Raw genomic sequence first — 17,929 nt, forward strand, 5'->3', positions numbered from 1 at the left:
TCAAAATACGACGGAGACTTAGCATTCTGGCGAGACTCGATATGAGCAGCAGAGCTTCTCTAAAGTTGATGCAGTATTTTTTTCCAAAAACATATATCAAGTTACAATTTATGAGTTATGCTATAGATCTCCATTGTCACAGTCACACACAAAGGGATATTTTCTCAAGATATTTGGTTTCTCCCTGCTAGCAATTCGAATTCATCTACTTATGTCGTGAGAACTTGATGGACTGAAAATAATTGAAGAAGAAGAAAATCCGGTGGAGAAGCTCGTATATTTTGCAAAACACCTCGGTTTGTCCGCTAGCACTTGACAGTAGGAGTGGGGGTAAAGCGAGCTACCTGTTGAAAATAAGAAGTTGGATGAAGCCGAGTATCAGATGGGCGTGCCGCTGAAATGGTGTTTTGTAGATAAGAATCTATTACTCAGACAGAAATCCATCGTAGCAGTGTAAATGCCGAGATGGCATGCAATCATTTTTTCGCGAGGTGGTGGTAACATCTCTTTCAAATATCCCCTTGGGATATCTGAAAGAGATGTTAGTTGAATCAACTATATTTCCAGATTGTTTCCATAGAATTAAAATATTCCATTAATCAGGTAAATTCCAGTTTAATCCTGTGAAGGAAATCACAATTGCTCGCCAAAAATCTTGGGTTTCCTGCTGCATAGGCAACCTAGTCAAATATTCCCGCATTCATTGTTTTTTGATGCATCCCCTTGAAAAACGATAGATTGAGGTTACTGCGTACCTTTTTATTTATACATTCATCAAGTGAAATAGAGGAAGAAACGTACGTTTAATATACTTTGTGCAATTCTAGTATTTGAGGTATTCGAATATTCGAGCAATGATTTAATATTCTAATTCGATACTTGAGTTCGAGAAATCTGCTATTCGACCCATCTCTAGTATAAATTATTATACGAGCAACTTAAAGCTAATCACAACTAAAAAACTGGTTTTCCCACATGAAAAATATTTATATTTCCTAATGAAAATTAAAGTGATATCCTGAAAGATTTCAATTAGAGTCCACATGGAATGGAACACTTCATATAACAGCAACAATGATAAAAGCCTTTGTTCAAGAAGTTTCTCAGGTGGGGTTCAATTTAAAGGCTAAGTGCATTTGAGGGGTTTCATTCAGATGGACTTCACTGAAGACTGAAATACCTAAAAATTTTGGAGAGGAATTGAATACCTAACCAATAATTATATGGCTTTTAATGCTTCTATCTAATGTTTTTTCCAGAAACTAAGTTTTAGTGTCTTAAATAAATATTCCTTTATGATACTTGTTTATAAGTATTATGTTCCATCAGTATGTTATGAGTCAGTTGTTTGTAACCATGGTGTCACCATGAGTGGTGTGGTGGGGGATTACCCACACTCAATCTTTCGCTTTGTGTCCATGGCTGCAGCCATGCCTGTATTGTGTACCATCATCTTCTGTATTTCTTCCTCATTTAGCCATTTTCTCATAATTTAAAAATGCAAAAAATTAACCCAAAAGGTGGCTTACTTTCGATGGACCGGTGACTTTATTACAGTTTCGGTTCATTAACTTATTCAGACAGTTCCACCCATTGAGGGAAGGCATTGGTCACAAGAGTGTAAACAACAAGCAAATGAAAACACAAAACCAGTAAGTAAGAAAGGGAAAAATAGCTGAGAAGTGGTGGCCCATTTGGCAGAAGCATGTGGCTTCACCAACTCATTCTGCAAAAGGGGGCAGGCTGAAATTTGCTTCACTACCATTCACAGCATAAATTCCCTGTACATATTACGGTCATTCCAAGGAATAGAAAGAATTAGCAGCCTCCTCATCCACACCCCCTCAGAGTTCATTGGCCTTTATGGAAACACTGAGCTAAACACACCAACTCTTTCTTTTGAAATTTTCAACTTATTCGTTGGAAGAGCTTTCACCACCAATGCTTTGAGTAATATGCAACAGATCAAATAGTGGCAAAGTGTGGGTTTCTTAGTTATTTATTACCTTAAACTATATTATGATTTGAAAAAATTGGTGAACAAAGCCATGGTCTATCAGTATGCATTCATACATTAATCATTTAGGGACTGAGGAGGAAAAAGTGAGGAAAGAAGCCTCCACTTACAGGATCTCAGATTCCACCACAGCGCAAGGAAGTTACACAAAATTTCATTTCTGATCACACACAACGTTTCATCCATATAGCAAATCTCACTAAGCCCTAGAACACCAAGCGAATGGCCTTATCAGATTTTTTCATGGAACCCAAGCCTTTTAACATGACGGATGAACTGGCATCAGCGGATGTCCCCTCCCATCTTCTGGAACGGCTTTTCTGTCCCAGCCAATAGGCTCACTGTACAGGCCCATGGCTTTAACTTTTGGTCCCTCAACTCCTCCTGGAATGGCTTCAAGCTCCGCCATGTAAGGCACACTATGCATTAACTTCTACTGTGGGGAAGTGAGCTCTCCTCACCCTCCGCCTCCCCTTGAAACAACTAAGCCTTATCAGTCTCAAGGTTATTAATGTCAGCCATTTAACCCTTGTATCCCAGGACTACTTCATCCCCCGCATTTCTCGACTGCTGGCTCGGCATGAGAGGCTATGCCATACACATTATGCCTACTTTCACTCAGAAATTGGAGGCCTGGAGAGACACTATTAGGTAAAAAAAAAGCTCTACAGATATCATAATAGATTAGCATTTTGTAAATTTGAAAAGTGCAAGAAAACTCACTTAGAAAGAGCAAGAAAACTAAGAAGAAAACTCACTCATTAATTCAAGCTGAAGGTTAGTTGGGATAGGTGAGGGTGATCTCACCCCAGGCATGTGAATAACACACATTCAGCGTAGAAGAGCCAATTCCTTTCCCTGGACCACCTCTAACTTTGAGGATTTTATTTGGGGGTGTCCGAAGGCTTCACCCGGGATTTGAACACAGGACCCTTCAATCAGCAGCCAAGTATACTATCCATAAGGCTACCATACTCCCCTGATAAGAACATATATTCTTAAATGATGGAAAAGAGAAATGACAATTTTGATCAATTTAGCAATACATACATATTTAAATTATTTATTTCACTCCTCTTGCTCCTTACTTATATAAATAAGAAATTTTATAACTTAGCTACTCCTTCACTAGAAAAATTCAAAATTTCTTGCACAATGGGCTTTGCTTTGAGATGAATGTCACATGAATGTAAGAATACACAAAAAAATAATCACATCCCCAGGGTCCATAATTTTGTACCATCATCACTTCCCTAAAAGTTCTTAGTGTGATGCCGGAGTATTGGTCCTGTAACAGTGTTTTTATTGATTAGCAAGCATGCTTTATCCACTGCAGTAGTCAATAGTGGAGAGCCACAGCTGAATACCCCAACAGTTCCAGTCTGAAATACAAGATAATTCAATGAGGAATCACTGAAAGACAAGATATCCAAAACAAATTTTTAATCATTTCACCATGAAACCAAGTCTTTCTTCAGCCTCTTTCATATGATTTTGATTTTCATCATCGCCTTTGAAGGCAGAACATGCTCTGAACAATCTTGAACAATCTCTGTTATGGCTGGAAGCCCCAAAACATTTTATGCGGCAGAGAGCACAGCATTGAGCTGGATGAGGACCACACCATACGTACACAGCATTGATGACTGTTTGCTGCGTCTGAAGGCTCACATAAAGGCCAATGTTTATTTTAAGTCATAAGGCTGACCAATGAACAGAAAATGACAAAAAGTCAGAATATCTGATACATAGTAACCTTGGGTTCCAGGCCTTCTTAGATAGATTGTTAGTATTAAATCATAGCAATTTTCTCTAAATTCCATGGATAATTAGGTCTACAGAGGATGTTCATAGTTCTCTTGAAGCAATGGTAAAAAAATTATGAAATAAGAATTATCAAGACAAAATGAGCTTTATTGATCCCTTTCCTGCCATGTGTGCATAGGGGGCAGCACTTGATAGAGGACTTTCAATGATTTGCATAGTAACCACCTTAACATATTACACTGCTTCTTATTACTATGCTCAGGTATTCTATCTTCCAAGCATACTGAATTATAAACAGAATACAGAAAAAAAAATTTCCTCATGGACTCATGGTGGTCATAATTGTACCCGTTACCACCAGTACAGTACTGTAGATTTCAATAAAAATGTACAGAAAGTAATATTCTAGAGACAATTAACAAAAAATGTACAATTTCTTAAATCTGAGTTTTTGGATCAACTATGCATCTTCATTATTTGAAAGGAGGATATATCGCAGTTGCTAACCAGACTAGGGCCAAATTTAGAAGTCTTTGCCTTGTCTCTCAACCAATTGCTTTCTATAGTCATTCAAAATTCTGTCTCATCTTGAAAATTTTCATCCTAATCATGATTTCATGTCTTTAATTAACCTTTCTTTGGAAACGCTCAATTAAATTCAATCAGTAGCCCACCTTAAATTATCCTAGAGAATAGGAATATAGTGATGAGTCGTACTTATAAACTTCTATTACCTTGGAATGCAGTTCTTGCAGGGAGGCAAAAAATTCTTCAAAGTTGGGCCTTCCAAAATGAGTCACAGCCATTAGGCCAGTAAATAGAGATCGACTACAAACTCTCTGAAAATGCCGCTCACAGATGTACTGAAAAATATTGAGAGGTACTCACTCACTTGCCATGATAGAAAAGAGAATCTAAATTAGAAATTTAACAATACCTGCAATAAATGCAACACTTAATCAAATTTCAAGCATAATTTACATTATTTACATTTTAAAACGAAAGAAAATTGGCAAAATATTAGCCTATGAGTTGTTTCATAGAAACACAGTGAGTTGTGATGAGAAATATTTATCATGAGATTTTTGTAATGAACTGTAAAAAATCTTATCAGAGACCGTATAAAATCACCACAATTTTTTGGTAATTTTCAGCAATGCCAAATTCAAAACAAAATCTTTCATACTATCTTAACTTCTTATCCTAGGATGATTTGTACATAATATGTTGAGGCATGTAGTCTTAATTAATAGATTGCTGTTCATCAAGATATTTGCAACAAAAGCAAACTTAGATAGGTAGATCACCATTATTAGGTAGTTGCCTAAGGGGCTCCAAGGCTTTGCAGGCCTTGCAGGGAATTATTTCAGTTTTCACTCTGCTGATTCTTTCTTGATGATGCACATTTATAGGGTGCAAGATTGCAAAGAAACTTAAAATACTGCTCGTTTTATGGATTAATGTCGACTGAAAAAATGACCAAGTGATTTGATGATGTCCACTTGTTCAATTGCCACTTGAATTTTATCCAAATTATCTTGACATCCCTCCTTCCCCTCCCCACTTCCCCTCTCCCCCGAAGTTCCCCATAGCTCATTATGCCCACAGCCCCCTGAGTGTGTAAATGTGTTAAACCAGCTCTGCATTTAATATTAATTAAGTGGACTCAATGCTGACTCCTCATAAAGTTTTAACGACAAAGGAAACTACAGCTTGGGGATTTGCATGTTGGCGTGAAAGTCTGTTGGTTCAATCACTCCACAGTGAATTTAATTTAAAGGGAATTTGGGATACTAAAATCTCCAACAAGATACATTTACCAAAGTACTTACCAAAAGTATTGTCCTCAAATCAAATTTATGATAAAACTGAGTGACAAATATGTGGACAGAAACTGTGTTAGTTTTATCAATGGCCTCAAGATCTTTGATGATGTCCACAAACCATTCAAATTGTTTTTGAGTCCTTGTAATCCACAGAAAATAGACCTGGAAATGAGGCAAAGGAGTATTATTAGAGAATAAGATTTATGGTGGATAACAACTAAAAATGTAATGAAATACATCTGCCAACTTTGGTTTATAGCCTCTTTCTAAATGTACAATTTTGTAACAAAAATATTTTGATTTTCCACAGTCTTTTGAGTTTTGCATAGCATTTCATAGAAACTAGGCTGTGATTGAATCTACATCCGCCTCAGGAAAGATGCATATGTTTTTCACACTACATATTCCTACACTACTGTCTACCCATGACATAGACTAACTGGTATATGTATATCTGTATCCCTTAGACTCTTTCATGTGTTCCCCTGCCCTTTATGATGATTGAACAATGTGTTTGTGAGAAATGGCTTGTGTCTCCTTCGAATTTCTACTGCTTTCACTTCTAGGTCATTTCGCAATCTCTATTCCTGTTTCATACACTACATACCTCCCTACTCGGACAGAGGCGTCCCAGTCCCCCATCAATACTTATATCAATACATTTTTGTTACCCGGGATTTCCCTGATTTTTTTCTCAAGATGTTCATACACCGAATCTACTTCTTCCTTCCTATGATTAATAGTGGGAATGTAAACTTTAACCACCACGAAGTTCTTAGGTAGCACCTCAATTACTACCACCAGAATTCTATCGCTTATCTGATCTACACCTATCACTCTCTCACCTAGCTTCCGGCAAAGTACCAAAGCTACCCCTTGTTGACTTTCCTCCCCACCACAGATCCTGCATCCATCCCTCCCGTAATCCCCACTGCCCTTCCACCTCACTTTGCATAGGCCCAAGATATCTACTCTCCCTTTCCCTATTTCCTTTTTGATATTTTCTAGCTTACCCACACTCACACCATTGACTGAATACATATTCCATGCCCCTATGTTCACAGCTGCCTTCTTCTTGTCCATCTTCTTGATCTCTCTTCCTTCTTCCTTGTATGCTGCTGCTGATGATAAGTCTCTGCTAGGATTTCACATATTGATGACCTCGAGGACCTGGCTGTCCTTGCTGCCGTGAGCGACACCCGCCCTTTAGGGATGAGTCCCATTCTATCAGGCTCCTTTTTTTTAGGCTCATTTGATTTTACTTGACATTTTCAGGGAAGAGATCACTGGTAAGGTTTCCCACTCCCATTCCAAAAGTGATTTTTACATAACACCATCTTACCTTTCACCTTGCTCCAACTCTTTGACCTATCTAATATGGGTGGCTCTACATGGAGTAATTGAGAATTACTCCCACCAGTGCAGCTCTAGGGGTCATGGGAACGTACAATACATCCACCATGACAGGGTTGTATCCCTCATGAAAGGAAAAGAGGGTCTACCTTCCTTAAAAAAATTTCACACACAATAGAAGACTTGGAATCTAGCTGCTGTGGTTGCAAAATTTAAGAAACTAGACTAACATAATAGATAAATTCAGAAACTATTGAATCAATTCACCAACATATTTAGTTTTCTTAAAATCTTATCTAAGTTTGAATGAAGAAATCATCATTTCATGATCTGACTGGTTATAACTGTTTCCAATATATTCTCTAGTAAAATAATACTGGCACTCCCTTATATTGTAAAACACAACATATACTAAAAATTAGAGAAAAATGTTGTATATACATACCTTCTTGCATACTGTCTGAAGTTTCACATTGGACCTGAAGACAATGTCCTTTAGTATGGATGCAAATGGAGTAACACCTATTCCTCCACCAATCAGAACAGACACCTCGAATTGATACCAGTCTTGATGACCTGCACCGTATGGACCATCTAGATATATCTGGAATCAAAAATAAATTAACAATATACATAGCTGTATACTTAACCGTCTTCTTGCGGCGAGCCAATATATAAGCGTTTTTTTCTCAGCTGAAAAGTGCCATAAGCTGTTACATCAACTTGGAGATAGGTAATTGTTCAACTTGATAATTATGCATCAACTAAACTTTCGAATAAAATATTAATAAAAAATTGTGGCAAATAATAAATATTATTAGAATAAAATAAAAACAGTACATATCATAATATAACAATAATGACATCACAGAAATTATTTTTTTTTTAATTTGTACTATTATTTAAATACCCTTAAATTTTAGCAAGTAGGTACTACTCAAAGTAGGCGACACTAAGAGAGTTAAGACTACATAAATGTGCACAAAACACAATGCTCAGGGAAATTATGGGAATCATTGGAAAAGCTGTAAGTAAAATTTTTTCTTCTAATATCAATGACTAAAATGGTCATGGCATAAGTGCACTGCCAGCATGTCAAAAAAAATAACATTTCCCCTTTCCCTTGAATTTTCTGAACAGCCATGAGCTCCTGCACAACTGATTTATTATTTAAGCACAATTAAATTTATTATTATTATTATTATTTAAGCACTTCATACATTCATGGATAGCCAATCAGAAATGGAATAGCCACACACAGAGAAACACATCAAAATAAAATTTCCTAATGTGGCTAAATACTTAGAGGAAAAAATACTAACCTTAGGGAGATGTTGGGTTCTTAATATATCTGGATCATATATTTGCCTTAAGAGAACAGTCCAAGGTCCAATGGCCCTAATATGGACGGTTAGATTGGGTTCATGTGGGGCAGATGACAATGTGAAAGGGTGAAACTCACTTTCACTGATAGCAGGACATGCAATCCTGACCCACTGACCAGACCGATACTCAAAGTTAGTTGGCCTCTTAAATTCTAGCATTGTGACATCTGAGAAAAAATAATAGTATTAGAAATAATGCATCCAAGAACATAAAACCTTAGTTTTTCAATTCTCATAGAAGTTAGAAATATGTAATAATATAAAAAATGCGGCGTCAGGATGACCTTAAGGAACTTTTGATATCATGATATACCATAATTTTCTGTACATGAAATATGCACCCATTATAATATATGTATGTATATGCATTTCTTATCATGGGTCTCATTGGGGGGGGGTCCTCCTCCAGAATATTTTTAAGATTCATGGTTCAAAATAGTGAGTTTTACGGCTTTCTGAGGGATACTTGATTAATCCTAACACTATTCTATAATTAATCCTAATCCAATTACATAAAATGGATTAAACTTAAATATTTCTCTGAGTTCTAGGGGGTGTTTCATCCCCCAAACTCCCCCCTCGCTGCGCCCCTGTATCTCACAACTACAAAAAATGCAACTCACTTGATGGTAACAATTCAGCTTTGAGGACTGGAATTTCAACCTTCTTCCGCCTGAATGTAACAATGCGGTCCAAGGTGAATAAAATGCAGGGGACCAGGAAGAAATAATGAAAATATGGCTCCTGAAAATAATAACCATTGATGTAACTGTAGGACTTATAAGTAACAGAAAACAAAATTCATTGCATCAAGAACAGACTCTTACAGTTTTAGAGCTACTAATTCAATTTATTTATACCAATATCTTCGCGATAAATTTGGCATTATTGCAAATAAAAATTAGTCTTTTTTCCAGTATGAACCAAACAACAATATCATGGGGTGTCCTAATCGAAAACGAGTTTATCTTCGGCTTTATGAGTTTGATCTTAGCACCTCCTACAATTATCAATCCATCATCTTAAGTTATTTCTGAGCACTACTAGCTACAGTACACATGAGAGTGAGGGAGGCAAACCCAAATCGCCGAAATTGCAAGAGTTAATTTGAAGAAAATTGGTGAAGGGTCCTGACAAGAATGATCGACTATTGAGGTTTTGCTCTGCATTGGGACCACTCTCACTATTGAGGTTTTGCTCTGCATTGGTACCAAACCAAAGTTAAGAGTTGATAATGACAGTACCCTCAGGAGTAAATATATGATAGATGTCTGAGGGGGTTTAAATCCCCTGCAATGAGGATCCAGATACACCACTACAAAACTCTCTTCAAAAACTAACTGAAAGTCACAATATCTCTGAATAAACAGGCACCCCTTTTTTACCCCTAAAGTTACCCTTTACATACAAATACACCACATTTTCTCTTCACTATTTAGCATCTCTGCCTATGATTCAATATTCAATAGCATAGGAAATGTAGCTCAAGTAGAATTTGGAACTTACTTGAACAAGTCTCCCGATACCATGAAGAATCATCAAAATAAATAACAATGGATGTAGAGAGTGAGCCATCCAAAAAGCACTGTACAATTTTTCCCGAGCCAGAGGAACAGAAAATATTCCCATAATGGCAACCACCACAGTCAACAGCACTCCAGTCAAGCCTGTTATAGTTTCCCAGCACCAATAATGAAACTTTGGAATTTGATGAGTTCTGCAATTTTAGAGATGCACATTGGTAAAATCAAGTAGTAGACTTTACCAATTAATTTATACAAATATTCATTATTATTGCGAGGTAAAATGCAAAATGCCATAATTCACCAAAGCTTTAGCAGTTAACTAAGAGACAAGAATTGTGAAAAAAAAACTTATTTTTATCATAACCCATCACCCCATAGATTTGACAGGTTAAACTTGTTGATCTGCCCTCATACACCACCAGGCCTGGTACTAGTGTGGGCCAGAGGGGGCACGTGCCCCAGGCGGCAGATTTCAGAGGGTGGCAAAATTTGAAAAGTTTACTCAGAAAATTATTTCATTTTTCTAATTAAATTATTAAAGAACAATTATTAATTTATAATCATTACACAATAATATTAATAAAACTTCTAAATAGCCAACAAACTGTGTATAATGTCAACTACCACATCTCCAAAAATAGCTTACGGAAGTGTTATATTTTAGGCGAGGGGCATCGCGAGGGAGGGGGAGAGGGGAGACAGGGGAAGATCCAGGATTTTTTCTCGGGGGGGGCAAAAGGATCTGGCAGGCAAATGGTTTTCTCATATTTGGGATTATAAACTACATGCAACAATTACTCTAAGAAATATACTCTTTATTTTAACATGAAAGTTATTAATATAAAATGAAATAATGATTGAGGTTCTGTAATACACAAAACAAAACGAATGTAATGATAACGGTGCAAAAAATTTTGTCTATTTTTTAAGCGTCTGTGAAGGGCATGTGCCCCCTCCCATCCCCCTAAATCAAATTATGAGGGGAGACCAGGGCAAGGGAGGTGGCAAACTGATTTTTGCCCCTCCTGACAAAACTCCTAGTCCCTTGGACTACTCTGGAAATTCTGAAATTCAAACAGATATGTCACTACAATTTTCATTTTTTTGCTATGAAAGCCCATTTTGCTATTTTTTTGCAATGAACGCCAGTCTTTGATATGCACAATTTAATAATGTTCTCTATATTTTGTGTTTTCAGAATGAACTACCTCACAACCTACTAAATGATCTGTAATAGCCAACTTTCAATGTCAGAATGGTCCATGACATGGCAAACACAAGGAAGACTGGAGTTACACACTACCCAGAAGCACAGGCATGAGTCATTATGACCAATAATGTTTTAAACAACAAATGTTAAATTTTTCTCCCTACACCTACAGTTTTCACCGTAACGCATTAAAATGGCTTTGTCTATGTACTTGCAGTTATTTGTCACAGTCATTCCATGAGACTAACTTCATTAGAACTCAAGCTCAAGTAATCACAATTTAAGATTATATTATCCATGATCTTCAAATGTATTTTTTAAATCGCAAATGCACAATTATTGCCACCGCCTTGCATGAGGTTGAATACAGTCCACAGGAATAGGTTTCCTCACATTCAGGGATGTTTATGTCGTGACCATTTATGGTCGAATGGGACAGGAAGGGAGTAGTGGAAGTGAATGCAGCAGGGGAATTGAAGCCAGTGAGGGAATTGATGGCAGTAGGGGAAATGGAAGCAGACACTTAGGGAGTAGAGATCACACAGAATGAGTCACAGCCAGGCTCTTGCCTACGTAAATATTTTGCTGGAGTACATGGAGTACTGGAAATAAAAGAGTACAATGATATTATTGTGGCTAAAAAAAAACTGTGTGTGGGAGAAAAAACTCTCAAAAATGGCACCTCCTAGGCTTTCATAGATCAGATGTTGTTAACTACTGATTAAAGAAAGTTTATAAAAACAAGGGTAAAATTACTATAATCCTGATACAAACTATCAACTACATCTATATATGTAAGTAAACACCAGCTTTATCTTTTAGGTCATACTTACGCATGGAAGAAATTCCTAAATAAACATGTCAAATCATCAGATGTTTGTGTAGCTATGTGATAGAAGTTAAAGGAATGTCCCAAAATATGGAGAGCTGAAAAGAGGAAATCATAAACAAAATTTTCATCTAAGAGTAGTTACAAGCTTTGCCTTAATTGAAATATTATTTTAAACAATTCCCACAATAAAGAATGCAGCCTTCACTTAAAGACTATAAAGGTGATCATTTTCTAAATACCTAAACATTATAATATAATTAAAAATTACTATTTGAATAGAGATTTTAAAAAAATACAAAAACAGGAATGTTTAAATTACTATTTCATTACATTCTCAAACATAGAGGCAGGTTTTTGGGAGTAAATTATGTATATGTTGTATTTCCTCAAGGGGTTGGATAAATAATATTTGCTCTTCTAAAGCACATATCTCTATGTTATTTTGATCTTATCTTTATATAAAATCATAGTGATATTTATTTATGATGACAGTATATTTTTCCCTGTTTATAGGAATTATAATTAATTAAAACCTGGAGAAGTAAATCTCATTTTTTTGTAATTTAAAAAAAAAGAGGTCTAATACTGTTCTTCAGTGGCTAAGCAAATACGGATTTCCTCCATCCCATGACAGATTTCTATAACAAAATTTAATGGCGTGAGTTATGGTTTAAGTATACATATATCCAAAAAGACCAACTTCAATTCAAGATTGGATTTTGAAGCTAAATTAACTACAATTAAAAATAGCCTTGTTCTTACCCGTGAAGAAAAATGCCCACAAGGCAATATACTTATGCAGAAATATAGCTGAGTCAAATGGGATGTACTCAACAAGAAATGTTTCTCTCAAATGGGTAATTGTATTTCTGCACATTGTGAGTAATATTGTTGAGTAAGCAAACATCATCGCAGATGCAGCACCCCTTGTCACAGGAACTCCATAACCAGTGATAGCTCTTAATCCAGCGTGCTCCCTTTCAATTGAGTAATCTAAAAAGATGAAAATTTAAGTGATTAGAGGATAATATGCACTACACTTCCATTCAAAACCACTAAAAATTATCTTAGGAAAAATTTCAAAGCTAAAAAAGAAAATGTGTATGTAGCAGCAATTATTTGCTTTAATTTGGAATTACATCATTTGGATATATCTGATAGTAAATAGATATGAGATATGGAGATATGAGTAAGGAGATATGGATCAAACTAATCTCAGAATTGTTTTTAAATGATGATAAACAGTTGTAAAAATAGTAAAATTTACTAATACAGTTGAAAACCTCAAATCTGGAAAGCTTGGGACCAAAGGATTTCTGGTCTTTAGCTTTCAGAAAAAGTGGTACCCTCTTTTTTGAGAATTTTAATGCAACATATTTCAAATCAGGACCATAGCTTCTGCAGCATAAAATATACGTGCATCAGTGGTGCAGCAAGGGGGGTTTTGGGGGATAAAACCCCCCCAGAGCTCAGAGAAATATTTAAGTTTAATCCATTTTACTTAATTGGATTAGGATTACTAATAGAATAGTGCGAGGATTAATCAAATATCCCTCAGAAAGCTGTAAAACTTGCCACTTTGAACCATTAACCTTAAAATTTTTCTGGAGGAGGCCCCTCACAAATCCCGCTTACCCTGGTGGGTATCTAGTACCCCCAAACCCCTAAGTATTAGGTGTGCCTAAACCCTCCCCCCAGCCTTAATTCTTAACTGTGCCCCTGATGTGCATAATACTGGATGAGAACAAGCAATAAATACATCTTTTTCTTCATACTCAATGGCTTTCGTTGATAGCATTCCCTAGCAGATGTTGCGATATCTATCAATACCTTCCTTAGTTGGACAATAAATCTGTGCAAATGCTTCTATATTTTATTAATTAATTAATTAATAAATGGGTTCAGGCTATTGTGCTTGATATTTGAGACCCCTATGTGTCACTGCCTAGGTTCTTAGTATATGTTCATAGCGTGAGCTAACTGCCTACTCATCCCAGAACAACGCTCGGAGAGTAGTGTCACAAGGTGGCAAGTCGAAACACTACGCAGAGGAAACTTCAAACGTTTCAGATTTCTGGTTTTCCGGGTTTCTGGATTGCAGATTTCAGGTCCTCAACTGTACTAAAGATGGGTCATTAAATCTGCAACCTTCCCAAACTCAACAAATCCTGAGGATTCAAATGTGGATTCCATGAGATTTGAACTAAAACACAAAGGGTTCTAAATAACACCCTTATCTTTGTTACAGTTCCAATGCAAATGACTTTTACATTAATGCTACCAATTGTTCCTTCTGTAGCTACTGTGGGAGCAGCTTACTCTAAATAGGAAATGATACAACTTCAAAGTCCCTACTGTTTACTTTGAGCTTCCTGAGGTTTCTTGACCTCAAGATTTAAATTTTATTAAATTCTCTTTGGTTCTTTCAGAAATTTTTTTCTTGCAATCTATACAAGAGATACAGTCACAATGAAAAGAGCTTGACGCACTTTAATTTACAATATTGAAAAATTTGAATTTCATAATGCAAAGGCAGATTGTATTTTAAGAAAGTATTTTGAAATTTCAATTGTATTTTGTACTTCAAATACAATTGTTAGTAGTAATTTGCATAAAAACAATTGATGTGTATTTTCCCGTCTCTGTCTGCACTCTACTGCACTGCACTCTACATGGTCGGTGGCCATGCAGTCAGTCAGTCAGTTCCGAGATCAAATCCAAGGTCGAAGCCTCAGGATACCCCACAGAAAAGTTGTCAAAGTGTGGGGTGGCCCAGGAAAAGGAATTAGCCCCTCTTCCCTGAATTTGTGTATTCACATTCTTGTGGGTTAGTCTTGGGTGACCCTCATTGACACCTCTCCAAACCAATCTCTGAATTAAATCACTGAGAGACAATAATGAATTTACCAAATGCAATAAAGCTAACCAATACAGGTTTGAATCTATGTAAAGCCAAAAATTATTTCCCATGAATTTCTACCTTTAAATATGTGACTTTTCATCAGCACTAGCGGCTGAGTACAAAATGTTCAGGCAAGGTTTTGAAAAATGTGTTATAAAAATGAAAATGCATTATTGGCACCTTGTATTACATCACAGAAAATCATAATCATTTATTTAACATGTCACGAAGAGCAGCCAGCTCCCGTCTGTAATAGGCCTTATAATAACTGTTTTTTCATTAACTTCCATAAAAGTTCTGATTTCAAGGAACAACAAAATAAAATTGAGAGAAAAATGTACAGGAATACTCACAGTAAAACCTCTCTGCAAATATTCCAAGAAGAGTAAGAGTGAAGAGAACAGTCCAGAAAATTATCCTCGCATGAATTTCAACAAATCTTTTGAGTGGCAGACAAGTTTTTGCAGTTTGATTGACAGTGGTGACCCTTAGAGGTGGAGAATGGCCTGGTTTCTCCTGAGTGCTTTCATCAGCTCCTGGTTCTTTGATTGAGATATCTGTTTCATTGTCTTCCCTGGAAAAAATATATAATTCTAAGACTGATAAAATGTCAACAATTTTATGGAAATTACCATTTCACCACCACTTTATAGGTACCAAGTTACCATGTAATAGAAGACAATTCAGCTATTCTGGCACTACTATGAATACATTAAGACCCCCTTTTAAACATTTGTATTTACATTATAATCATCCCTACTCGGTGGTACTCGCAGTTACTTTGACTAAATTACACACTTTCAAATTTGCACTCAGATTACATACTCCCAACTAATATTAATTCTAAAGTCACATGTGGACAATACTCCCCTCTGCACTCAACTGTATTCTACATGTAGGTACATACTGCAAGCAGCAATCAATATCCCAGCAACATCCAGACCACATTGTTGGCGTAAACACGACATACGCACAATCTTCTATATTATTTCTACTGTATAGATACCTTTTTCTCAACTTATACACAACAAAACTCTACAAATGAGGTACCAAAATGCACAGAATATATCAGAGAACATGCGACGGCATATCTTACTTCCTAAATATTGCTATTGTTTCCTAAAATTGGTTTTTAAATCATTTAAAAAAATGGTAAATATTCCTGACGTTAACGCTGCACAAACTGATACATTTGTTCATTTGCAACAATATCTTGCATTCTTTAAATAACTTTTATCAAAATACGGCTGATTCCACATTCAAGTCTCCTGTTAATAAGTAAGTATGAGTTATAATGTGCGTTTAACCGAGGATAGTGTAACTACTTCCAATGTTGTGTTTAAAGAGATCCTCTGACCTCAATTTGTACATGAACATTCCAATTAAATTTGTACATAAGACCCTGCCTTTTTTTTCTACATTTTAAAATTAGAAATGCGCCTATCCCTCTGTGGACCTGCATTAAAAATAGCGGGGGAAGCCCGCTGGGAGCGGGCGCATCACGCTCGTATCCATATATTAATCCAATTAATGTTGTATTGATATCAGTCAAATACCCAAAGGACCCACCAAAAAACGCTGCAGAGATGTGCAACAGTGGACATGGAGGTCCATATTACTACATCTCTTAGATATCTTCACAAAATTTCACCCTTTCGAGATGGTGGAGTTCTCGCCTTAGCATGACTGTTTTACTGAGCCCCAAGAGACTGTTTCGTCCCCTCTGTAAGGAGCACTTTTGCAGGATATTCATTAAGAAAGGTCTCACTGATAATCATGCACGCTCATTACTCCGCATTATGTCGGACTCCAAGGGTAGTTGGATTCCCTCCTTTCAGGGTTTATAACCCCACCAGGGGCATTGGTTCGCGGTCAATCAGGCTTTGTTTATATGAATTGGCTATATGGATAATTGCTGCTTGCAGGTAAATTGAAGACTTCAAATTGAATTCCTCATTTTATTCTGAGAATTGTCAAATTTTGAACGAAAACCTACCGTCAATATTAACACATTTAGTGCAGCAACAATTTCCATGTTGATTTTTATACTGAAATCAAGATATAAGTTAATATTTATCACAGAATTTCATTTTAAAATTGTAAACGCTGCTCAAAAGACAAAGAATTCAATTCTTAGTTTATATTTTTTGAGAAAGGAACAAATACTTATTTCGAAAACTGACTGAATGAACAATTAAATGACCGCGGTCCCTAACCACAAAGAGGGAGAATATAAGATGAGGGGTCTGGGTACCTGCTCCCGGATTTCAAGGGTATGGCCTAAGTCCAGCTTTGTTGGGTCCCGAAATTAAGACTTCACAAACCCGTGACCGTCATAAAAGGTGGAGAGCAAGGAAACATATATTTTCAGCATTCGATGGTTTGCGTAGAAAAGTCTACGACAAAAATTTGCTGCTTTCATCTCCTGGGTCAGGATACGTCCTGCCGCATTTTTTCATCATTCGTAGGGAAAGGGTTAATGAGAAGTAAATGGGAGAACTTATTACTGTTTTTGGTAATACACAGGCATACAAACAAAATATTTGTGCTCTTTGATTCTACACAGAACATTGACTACCAATGGATACTGTTTGGAATAACAATTTTTTAATATCACAGGTATTACAACTTGGATATCTATATAATGCTATTTTTACAACTCGTAGTGGATGTTACAAATAGGATATCTATGTAATGTAGTCAATTTATCCATCATGAAATACGTAACAACGTGCTTTGGATATATCAACCTTATTTAGATATCTGATGGATACCATCAGCTGCTTAGGACCCACCTTCCAATAATAGATCAATTGCTATAATTCCAATGTTTGGAAAAAGGGCATCCCTGTCCCTAGCATAAAGTGTGTGAAAATTTGACCTTTAAACAAATTGGCTGAAAGTTTCTTTTCCATTGCATTAGCACCTATAGATGTACAAGCTATGCAGAGTCATAATACCTGAGGCAGAGAAAAGAGGAATGTATTCGCACAAAGCAAGGGGCTAAAACTCTAAAATTTGCCGAGGACCAGGGTCACAGCCTCACAATACCAAAGTCCTCATAAAATTTAGTTACAGAGAGGTTTGTACATCAAAGTTTTATTAAATGAC

The 17,929-nt window shown here is 36.3% G+C and overlaps 1 protein-coding gene across 1 annotated transcript in view; it reads right to left on the reverse strand.

Annotated features, from left to right (window-relative positions):
- Positions 1-3,064: 3,064 nt before the first annotated feature.
- LOC124167279 (dual oxidase 2-like) overlaps positions 3,065-17,929 on the reverse strand; it is a 57,794-nt gene continuing 42,929 nt past the window's right edge. Inside the window, exons 23-32 of the mRNA XM_046545194.1 lie at positions 15,172-15,392; positions 12,679-12,909; positions 11,918-12,011; positions 9,855-10,065; positions 8,972-9,092; positions 8,286-8,515; positions 7,409-7,567; positions 5,617-5,772; positions 4,519-4,647; positions 3,065-3,399 (exon numbers count right to left, since the gene is read on the reverse strand). Of these exons, the coding sequence (XP_046401150.1) occupies positions 3,271-3,399; positions 4,519-4,647; positions 5,617-5,772; positions 7,409-7,567; positions 8,286-8,515; positions 8,972-9,092; positions 9,855-10,065; positions 11,918-12,011; positions 12,679-12,909; positions 15,172-15,392 (1,681 nt within the window). The 3' untranslated portion in view covers positions 3,065-3,270. The remainder of the gene's footprint in view (positions 3,400-4,518; positions 4,648-5,616; positions 5,773-7,408; positions 7,568-8,285; positions 8,516-8,971; positions 9,093-9,854; positions 10,066-11,917; positions 12,012-12,678; positions 12,910-15,171; positions 15,393-17,929) is intronic.

The sequence above is a fragment of the Ischnura elegans genome, chromosome 10 (genome assembly GCF_921293095.1).
Source record: "Ischnura elegans chromosome 10, ioIscEleg1.1, whole genome shotgun sequence".
Lineage (NCBI taxonomy): Eukaryota > Metazoa > Arthropoda > Insecta > Odonata > Coenagrionidae > Ischnura > Ischnura elegans.